Source organism: Parasteatoda tepidariorum, chromosome 10, assembly GCF_982258835.1.
Source record: "Parasteatoda tepidariorum strain Cologne lab strain chromosome 10, Ptep-v5.0, whole genome shotgun sequence".
NCBI lineage: Eukaryota > Metazoa > Arthropoda > Arachnida > Araneae > Theridiidae > Parasteatoda > Parasteatoda tepidariorum.
In genome coordinates this window covers 19,577,624-19,588,756 of record NC_141764.1, presented here as the reverse complement: position 1 = coordinate 19,588,756, position 11,133 = coordinate 19,577,624, and the positions used below count along the sequence as shown (strand labels likewise).

Sequence of the window (11,133 nt, the reverse complement as noted above, 5' to 3'; positions counted from 1 at the left end):
AAATGGAGATTGAACATCCATGACCCCTGTCTAACAATAGGCAGTTTCTGCAATAAGTTTTTTATTTTATGAAAGTTTGTTTTACTATACTTTTGCAGTAGCCTTTTAGTTGTTGTTGAGTTACATTTTTATTATCTTTGGCGTGACAATAAATATATATATTTTTTTTTCGAATAAGGAATAATAAGTAAATAAGCAAAACTTGTAGTCAATATTAAGGCAGTTAATCAATTCAAAAATCTAAATACAAATGGCTTGTTTGTTATGTTTTTTCTACTCATAAACCTTATTTTTATATCATACAGTGTTTCAAAGCTTTTATCGTTTTTAAGGATCAAATAAAGAAAAAGAAACACAAGAAAGATAAGAAGAAAAAAAAGAAGAAGAAGAAGCACCATTCTTCGAGCAGCGAAGATGATTCTGAAGCAGAGAAAGATAAGAAATTGAAAAAGGTTTGTATCTTATGTAATTTTATACTGCTTTTTAACAAAAGATGTTGATGTTTGACATACTGTAAAATATATTTTTTTTTTTTATAGTAACAAGTTAATATTTAAGATTAAAAACATGAGCCTTTTAATTTTTTTTCTTTATAAGTTGACATGAAATATCATAGACTGAATTGATTTTGCTTAGTCTTCTAATTTTTAAGGCACTTGATATTGTTCTTTTTACAGAAAATTAACTGTTACAATCTAAAATCAAATTATTTACCTTATGTACTTTGTTGTGGCCACCAAAGCCTATTTTTTTCCAGCAGTTTTCCTAAAAGTTAGTACATTTGTAAATTAGTTGTAAATCTAAACATCCTTGTAGTACAAAAATAGTGTTTTTCTGAAAAAATATTTCTAATTATGTAACTCAAGTCTCACAATCCCTATTTAAAATTTTAAAGTTAAAATGCTCTACTATAAAATCTACTCTTGGAAAATTTATCATCATGCATTTTTGAAACTGTATAAAACTAGTAAATTAAAACTGATATATAAAAATTTAGATAGTGATTAAGTTATAGGGTCATAAATAAATTTAGTCAAATTTTGACAGTTAAGCTGTACATTCTGTGGCAAATTTTGCTATCCATGTGTTTTAAAAGTATGATGATATTAACAGAAGTTTTTTGGTCATTGGATCATCACCTTCTTTCTTTTCGTCTCTTGTTACTAAGTTTGTGTTTATTTATTTTTTATCAAATTGCTTCCAACTGGAGTTTTCTCACATCAAAATTTTCTCTAGAGAGGTTTCAATCGAGAATCAGCTGCCACTAGGCTTTTGTTAATGGTGTCAGCTTTTAGTTTAATTATGAACTTTCCATTTATCTAAAGTAGGATGCATTACTCTGGGCACATAACACTTTTTGGCTGGGCCCCCGAAAAATTTATGCAGAGATAGTAAAAACATATCTTATTGTTAAGTATAATAAAGAATGAAACAAAATATACAGGGTGCTTAGTGTTTTTAAAAAGTACTTATTTTCAATTTAAGTTTTTTAAAAGCCCTTAATTTTCTATCTTTTAGAAAGAGATTTTTTCTTTCCCTTGTCGATTGCAGTTTTAAGTTACAAAAAATGCATGATTTTCACAATTTTCTCTGCAATATTTATTAGAAACTAGTTATTTTATCATGATTATGTAAAGTTTCTGATAATGTTTTTGAATTTTATTGATTCTATGTTTATAAATGAACTTTAAACGATAGAATTTTTTATTATTGCACAGATCCTATTTATAATTTTTTTTTTTGGAAAGTGATTAAAAATATTTTGTGAGTCCTTAAAAGGTGCTTATTTTTTGTTGAAAAATCTGGCTGTGCACCCTGATATAGGTAAACAACACAATCAGCTGTGAACACGCAAGCCATGAAAGCTGGAATATGAACAAAATAATAAGAGTATGCATTTAGAAGCTTGGGCACGCACAAAGTAAGAGCACCTACTTAAGTTAAAGGGAAGAAATGAGCATTGCATTCCAACAGTTCTTTTATCAAAATGTCAGTTTAGTTATTTAAAAAAATAATATTTCCCTTATTACCAATTTCTAAAACTTATTTTTGTACACAATATTTTCAACATAGCTTTATCACATTACATCGTTTTTGCTACACATGCAATTTCATACACTCCCAGATATTACCTTCTTTTTTATCTATGATTAAAATGGCTATTTTTTTTTTAAATGTTAAATTCATATTTGGTGATTATAATTTATAGGCTCTGAAGGCTGAAGAAGAATCTCAACAAAATGCTGACAGGCTGTTAGCCATGGATGAAAGGAAGCGTCCATACAACAGCATGTATGAAGCAAAGGCTCCTACAGAGGAAGAAATGGAAGCGTATTTCATTAAACGTAAACGTGCGGAAGACCCAATGGTTGGATTTTTATAAAAACATTCAAATTTGTTTTTCTTTGTCAAATATACGTTTAGTTATCTTTTTGACAAAATTTTGTATATATCTTATTTGCTAATAAATGTTAAGTTTTATTTAAGACTCTGTTTTATTTTGCTTTCGCAGTAATTTTATTTGCGAGTTGATGCAGTTCACTCTAATTTTTTTGATGCTGCATTTAAAATTATTTATATTAATATCAAATGTTGTCAAATCAACAATGAGTCTCATTTACCTATGCACCACATTATTTATCAGATCTTGTTTTACAAAGATATTAAGTGGCAAATGAAAGCAGCACAGAAAAATAATAATGACAATTTAATTATACCAGAATAGTCTAGATTTTTAGTTTATCATGCTGTGGTTTATTGCAAAAGTTTTATTAAAAGATGGATGCTTCACTATTCGACATGAAACCCCTTTATATAAAAGATGTATTTAGTATTTCACACTAAACCTGAAACTTTCAGACACCTAGTTAGACACTCTATTGAAGGCCTTACTTGAATAATTTTTAACTCTACTTATTAAAATGAGGCTATCTCATTCACCCACCTGGAATTAACAGAGAACTTTTTTATAATGGAAAAATCGGGGACTTTTAAAGAAAAGCTGGAATTTTTTTCTTTTATTTCTTAATTTATTTACTAATTTTCTTAATTTAAATTATTTTATCATCCATTATACCTGCTGTTTTTAGACAGAAATTTATTGCAAACAGTTCAAATATAAATGTAACAATTCTTTGCTTTAAAATTTGCTCCTTTATAACCCTGTGGAACTAGAACGCCACATGAAACTCTCCCATGGTTGCTAAATGAATGGAGAAACTCGTGACCATTTTACAGACTATGCAGTTTAAGAAAGGGAAAAGGCGGCAACAATATTTGCTTCTGTTTATAAAAGTAATGAGTTGTTTCTTTTTCTAGTCCATGCTGTAGGCTGAATCAGGGTGGCCACTCAAATCAGGTTTCAAATTTTTCCAGGTAAAAATCTTAAAATTTCCAGGTTAACATATTTTTTTTTCTCATAAAGTTATAAGGATGGATACACCAAAAGTACCAATATTACAAAGTATTTTATTTTAAATATTTTTTTTAATATATCATTGAAAAACTAATTAAAATGCATTTATTTTAACAACTTAGCAAGAATTTTTTTAATGCTTTGGTACATCATTAATTTAAAAAAAAACCTAAAATGAATGTGGAGAAAATAACATGTTTAGCCTGTAGAATATATTGTTTTTGTTGAATAAAAAAGTTTAATGTGTTACTTTCAATAGTTTTTGCACTAAGTGCACCAAATGGCAAATACTGAGAGACTCAAAAAAACCTTTGACAAGTATTGTTTAATATTTTTTCATTAGTAATGTAATGAATAGTGATTTGGATTTTAGTGATCGAACCCTACGCAAACTGATCTAAGTGGTCACCAACCCGCACACTGACTGCAGTCAGTGATCTGCTGGGATCAGTTCACTGCGGGACCCAAATACATTGATACAAACCAATCTCTAGTGGACTTTTCTTTTAATGTGAATAATTAATTAAACATTAATTTAGAATGTGATGATTCATTATGTCACTCATGAATAAATATAAAAAGCATGAATACAAAAGCTTTATTAAGTATATAATATGTCATTTCACATAGTAAGATAAACTGTGTATTAAATAACAAATTTAGAATCATTTTTTTAACAATGTTGTTCATATTTATTTACATAATTTACACCTGTTCAACAGCAGAGTATGTTTATAAGTTGATAGATTTTAACATGTACACATATTTTCAAGAGTATAAATTTTTTTACAATCATTATGTACTATGCTAATGAGTATTTTTAATTTGAGTTAATTCATGTCAAGTTCAAATAAAAACTGGAGGGAAGATGTTATATGAAAAACTGAATTACAAGGTTGATTTCGGTAACAAAATAAACTCACCGGGCAAAAAGTGTATCCCCTACAGAAATATTCAAAAACATCATTAAATAATTTCTATTGATTTCTATCTGGTTTCAGTAAGGTAATGAATCCACAAGTTTTTGGATATGCACCTAGCTTTTTAGTTACTCACTGAAAATTCGACTGCGTAAAGTCACCTAATTGCTGATTTTTGTGTGATTCCAATCAACCCCATATGTTTTCAATAAAATAAATAAAAATCCTGCAAAATCACCAGTTCAAGTCTGGTGATTTTGCAGGCCAATAACGATATAATAGCATGTGTGAGTGTGTGTTGAATGGAATCAGTCACATATTATTCCACCCCAATAACCTTTTCTGTTGTCATCCTGAAAAATAGTAGTACCAAGATTCAACATGAAGTTGTTTTATCATTCAGAATATTAAAATAAACATGATAGTTCATGTTAGAGGTAAATTTAGAAAGCAGACCCATTTACCAATTAAACCTGACGTTGTCTGTAATCAGGCGCCAATATCTGTTGTTTGTGTTCTTATCAATGCATTCTGTAAAGCTAGGTTTTTAAGTGAATTTTTTTATTTTATAAGTAGCTTCCTGATGTTTATGTACATCTTAAAGCTGATTAACTAAAATATCATATTAACATATTCTTCTGCTAAGTGATAAAAAAATAATGTATGAAGTACAACATTAGATTAATTGTGTAGTTTGAGACAGAAGAACCACATTTTATGCCATGGCTAAAATCACAAGGCCACTCCCAACTTTTCCAACATACTAACAAATATGAAAAAAATATATATATATTTCTATGCTGACAATAAGACTTTAAGGCAATAGCAAAAAAATTTTTTATGCAATACTGAGTAGCGTAAAAATAAAAAAGAAGCCCTAACCCTGGTTTTATTGTTAATATCTTTTTTAACACTAAACATACCATGACCGTTTAAGAACTTTGGCATCGAAAATGTGCTTATGATCTTATAGTATTTGCACAATTGACTTAATGACTTTTTCTAAAATTATATGCACTTAATATTCTATTATATTTATTTTTTTGTTTGTTTTGAATAATACTTGTCGTACACCTATTTCGACCACAAACAGTCATTTGACCGGGAGAACAATTTATTGCTTTATAAGGATCAGAAATTACGATGTAATGCGTGTGCAACGTATTGCATTAGAATAGTTGCTTATTTCTGCAAAGACAGTTGTGTAGTTAGTTCAATCAGAATAACTGTGAATACAAATTTCAAGAAACTACCTAAAATTCTAGATTGGCCTTTTTGTGTTAGAAAAAGTGACAAAAACTAAATGTGTTGGTAAATAGCTAATATTTTACTTTAATGGCTTTACTTCATTTCTAGTTACTTTATTCAGCTAGTTTTTACTCAGAAACATGTTCTAAGAAGAAATAATATTAATCATAAGAATAATTATAATTCTTATAATTATAAAAAAAATAATAATTAGAAGAAATATGTTTGCGGAACATGTACAATTGAAACATCCTGCATATGTAAAAAATGCGTTGAGCAATGAATTAAAAATTCTTATTCTTTGTGTTTGTGATGATACATAAAAATTGGCAATATGCAATTTTGTTTAATTACAACAAAGTTTTTTTTTAGTTTATTTCCTTCCAAACATCCATATTTCAAACATTCAATCAAGAAACTAAGTCCCGTCATCTGACCGGCTATATTAGAAATAGGTATATATTAAGTGTTGGTATGTTTAATGTTAAAGGTTCAGTCAGTAGTGTATAAAATTAAAGTGAATGACTTGAACATTTAATTCCAAAAAATTATTAAACAGTCAATATTTAATTAATAAGGTTTTTGTAAAATTTTTATACCAAGTTCCCAGTATTAGGGCCTCAAAAAATAAGGATAAAATTTCTAAAATTCAATATAATTTGGATCATTTGAATTTGATCATTATTATTTGCATTTCCTCCTTATTGCTCATTTGATCCTTATTATTTTCATTTCTTTATTATTTGCATTGGATGGTGATGACAATAGTTTTAGTTTAAATTTTAGATGAGTAACAGTTAACATCGTGTAAAGAAATTAAAAATAAGATTTCAGAAAAGATAAAACCTTTTTTATCATCTTGAAAAACATCAAATCTAGCAATGATTGGATTCTGCAAAATGGATAATAGATTTTTTAAATACATCCTAGTTCAGAGCAGTACAGACTTTGATAGTTATTCCTGCATTAATGTGAAATATGTTTACATTCTTTTCATTAAAATCAAAAGTTTGCACACATAAAAATACCTATTACTTCCCTATATATTTTTCACAGAAATTTTTTTCAAAGGCTTAAGTGAGGAGGTGGGCTTATAATTTGAACAATTCCAAGAGGACATCAACAACAGAAATGCCTCTCCTTTTGTTGAGTATTAAAGATAATCGGTAAATATAGCAAAACGTACATACAATACATAAGATAATAGTTGAAAACGGAATGTCTATTTAACAATTGAATAAGAAACACATAAAAAGGATAATTTGAAAGGAATATGATTATTTTTTAATTTATCTAGCTAACCTATACTTAAGTTGATAAGAATATATAAACTAAAGATAAAGAACACACGAAAAATCTAATAAATTCCGTACCAGAATCAGATCTCCGTAAAATTCAGTGAATTTCGGTTCAAGTATCTTATCTTCTGATGTTTCCCTCTTCACTTATGTCTTCATAGATAAAAAGGTCTTCATTTCTATATAATATTGCTACCAGTGCATTTTTAAAAAGATTTAATTACCGTGTTGTAAGGTCTGTGCTTCTCTTACTCACTGGCAACTGTTACTACAAGAAGGGTACAGTTTTATTTCCAAGTGTAACATTCCATAATTTTGTTACGCCGGCTAATTACACAAAATAAAAATTAAAAAAAACAGTAGATAGCTAGAAGCTAAAATTTTCCGATTTTCAATTAGTTTTGCCAACATTTTAAAACTCAACGCAACTAAACAGTAATAATTTCAGGGTAACATATAAGCTTTTGAACTATTTAAAAGTAGTGGTGGGTGAATATCTTGTAAATCGAATTAACTAAATAAAAAATCATACAATAAAAGACTACCACTCGAAAATATATATCCACTGTCAGGAAAGTTGGCATCTATGTATATACCACTTTGAATTTTGGGTGAATTTCCAAATAAAAAATATACTCTTTGGCTTATATTCGATTAATGACTAACTAGGGTAGGGTTTCTCCCGTATTCTAAAATTTAGTAGTCCTTAAGTATCAGTGCATAATATATTCAGTAGTATATGTAGAGATTTTACATATTTTGCCAACATTTTGAAGACAGTATAATTACTTTTAAAATTCTTTTATTTTTCAATTGTCATTGGTAAAATTCCTGTGCACAGGTTGGTCACTCACAGTTTAAGAATATACTAAAGGAAATACTTTAAAAATGCATTAATAAGATCAAAGTAAAGAAAAAACAACCGTAGCATTTAAGTTTGTAGTTCAAAAATTGAAACTTGAAGTCAATCCATTGCTGACTATAATAATATTTCTTATCATAGAAAATAGTAAAATGAGAATGTTTTAAGAACAAAATATTTTATGGAAATACATTAAAATACCCAGAATTAACTATTATATTCTAGTTTAGAATACAATATATAAATGAGTAAGTTTCCTATTAAAAAGTATTGCTTTTAACACTACCATTAAATTCATTTATTATTTGCATTTATTTATTAAATCGCAGGGTGAAACATGCAATAGTTTCTAACAGTTGACTTTCAACTCTCTAATTACGGAATCAAATATATTTTGGTGTTTGGTAAATCCACATTCCTCAACTGTTAGATTTTGGCTGTGCTCGTGTTTTACCAGCAATATAAATTAGGAAAAAGAAGACCATTCCTTTCTACGGTGTTTTATTCAAGCTTTTCTTTTATTCTATAAAATATATTATTTTTAATTAGCTGTAGGCAAGAACGAAGAATCCGAAAACCTAATTATCTACAAATGGATAATCAGGTGTATACTGTATGTTTTCAAACAGTAGATTATATCAAAAAATAAACAATTTACACACATTCTTCAAATACAGGGGGGGGGGGGGGAACAAGGAGCATTTATCTAAATAGATAATAAAAATAAATTTACATTCCTATATATTGCAATTATTCAAATATTATGTCAGCATATTTTTTCCAATTTTGAAACTCTACCCCTATCCTTGTCTGCAAAATTAAGCAAACCACAAACCCCCTTTCAAGCTTATGTACAAAAGTTGCTACTCCCCTAGATTTTGTTTCAATTAACAAAATAATCTAGTTTTGGGAATAATTAAGAATTCTAATAAAGAGATGTAACTTTGCATTAAAAGGAAGTTTTAATTCATTTCATAAAATTTTGAATATTCTTTAGTAATCTTTTGTAACTCAATGAAAATTCTTGAAACTCATCGAATTTTTTTTTTTTTTTAAACCTATTGAAAATTTTTCTTTTTCTTTAAACTCAAAATAATCTTAGTTTTGGGAATAATTAAGAATTGTAATAAAAAGATGTAACGTTGCATTAAAAGGAAGTTTACATTTAAATTCATTTTATATAATTTTGAATATTCTTTAGTAATTCTTTGAAAACTCATTGAAAAAAAATTTAAACTCCTTGAAAAAACATTTTCTTCTTCTTAAAACTCAAAATAATATAGTTTTGGGAATAATTAAGAATTCTAATAAAAGATGTAACTTTTAAAAGGAAGTTTACATTTTAATTCATTTTATAAAATTTTGAATTTTTTTCTTCCTTTTCATAAAACTCTTTGAAAAATTTTTTTTTACTCCAAAATCATCTTTTATTCCACATTTAAAAATTAGGGGGTTTTAATGTTTCATGTAAGCACTGCTCATATCCCATTTGTTAGCAAAAATATGCAAAACACAACCCCATTTGGTGCTCACACAATGTTTTATAGAAATTTTAATACGTTATTGCAATTTCAAAATGGTTAGTTTCTAAATAAAATTTGGCATTGTGAAAAAGTAGATCTAAAAAACCAGACCTTAGATGAAATATACATAGTCTAGTATTATAAGAAAGACTTTGAAGTGAAGGATATAAACATTACATGAATCCTCAACTGAAATGGAGATTATTACATATTTTATAATTAATACTCTCATAATAATATAAATTATTTCATGAGTGCCTTTATGCTTTAAAACTCAAGAACGTAATCAATTGATTCAAGCAGCAGGGAATAACTGAGAAGTATTTTCACTTTGCAATAGAAAATTCATACTTAAAAAGAAAACAATTTATAACTTGATTTTATATTAAAAAATACTGAAATCATATCTGCAAACTTTTATGCATTTTGAGTAAAATTTTATTTTTATATTTAAAGTGGTAGTAAAATGTATACTTTCTATATATTCCTTGCATTTATAAACTTAACGTGTAATAATTATGACCACTATTTTTAAAAAAATTAAGTACATATAATAATATGTGATGCAAATGTGGTTGTTTGTTTAAGCTTTTTCAAATTAAGACGTATGTTTATACCTAAATTTATATTTCAATTTCCATTTTACTACCACTGGGAAAAATCCTCCTCCAAAGGATAAAAAGTTGGCAGGTGTGTAAAATCCATAAACGGATTTCATACAAATTCAAAACAGAATTGGCTAAAAGACAAAATGCAAAAATTATGTTTCACATGCATATCACACATACACTGCGATTTTCTTTTTCTTTTTATAAATTTCGTAGCAAAAAATGCACATTTAAAATGGTCAAACAGAATGGAATATATTTGACTGATTAGAGTTCATTTGTTGAAAAAAAAACTTTTGTTTTACATTAAAAAACTAAAATTAAAATGACTTCCTTACCAACCTAATAGAAAAAAAAGATTGGATCTTTGAAAACCAAGGTTAATCATGTTAAGTCACATTTAAAAGTAAATCAATATACCAAAATTGCATATAATTGAGTAAAATGCAATGCACGGATTTAAAATATTCAAAACTGAATTAGTATTCAAAATGAAAAAGGCACGTACTGCATATACATACCAGAATAATTTTAATTTTTTCAAAATTAAAAAAATAATTCCTTAAATCAAAGTTTTATAATTTGCATTTAATATTCAAAACATTATATGGAAATTATTAAACATAAACTAATTTAATATTTTTTTAATTAAAAATTAAATAAATTCAAATTAAAAATAAACATTAAAATAATGCAAAAGAACCAGGAATAGAAGGAAGTAACACATGAAATGATGAAGAAAGAAGAAAAAATTAAGGATTTAAATGGAGGCTATACCACAGCAGAAACCTTTTATGGCAGCTTCTTTCAACCATTATAATTAATTCAAAGTCAAGGAAAAGTGAGTTAAAGTAAACCTAGAATAAACCATCAAGTTTCTGACATTGCAAAAAAAAATTATTAAAAATTCAAAAAAATTATAACAGGATAACTCAGGATTATGCAAGGGAGAGGTAATTGTGCAATAATTTGTTTATATTTTGTTGATATTGCAAAAAAAAAAAAAAAAAAAAAAAAAAAAAAAAAAAAAAAAAAAAAAAAAAAAATTAAAAATACAAAAAAAATTATAACAGGATAACTCAAGATTATGTAAGGGAGAAGTAATTGTGCAATAATTTGTTTGCATTTGGATATTTAGAAAACATTTTTTCAGCATTCAAAGCTTTTAGGTTTATTTCAGATCTACCTGAACTCAATTTTTCCGATACTTAACAATGAAGATGAAACAGAACTTGCCTTGAAAAGTTTCTCACATGATA

General features: G+C 27.0%; 1 protein-coding gene across 1 annotated transcript in view; it reads left to right on the top strand.

Moving 5' to 3' along the window:
- Positions 1-2,486, top strand: part of Slu7 (Pre-mRNA-splicing factor Slu7) — a 34,382-nt gene extending 31,896 nt beyond the window's left edge. The window contains exons 14-15 of the mRNA XM_043054279.3: positions 333-452; positions 2,210-2,486. Coding sequence (XP_042910213.2) covers positions 333-452; positions 2,210-2,383 — 294 coding nt within the window. The 3' untranslated portion in view covers positions 2,384-2,486. The remainder of the gene's footprint in view (positions 1-332; positions 453-2,209) is intronic.
- The last annotated feature ends 8,647 nt before the right edge of the window (positions 2,487-11,133 follow it).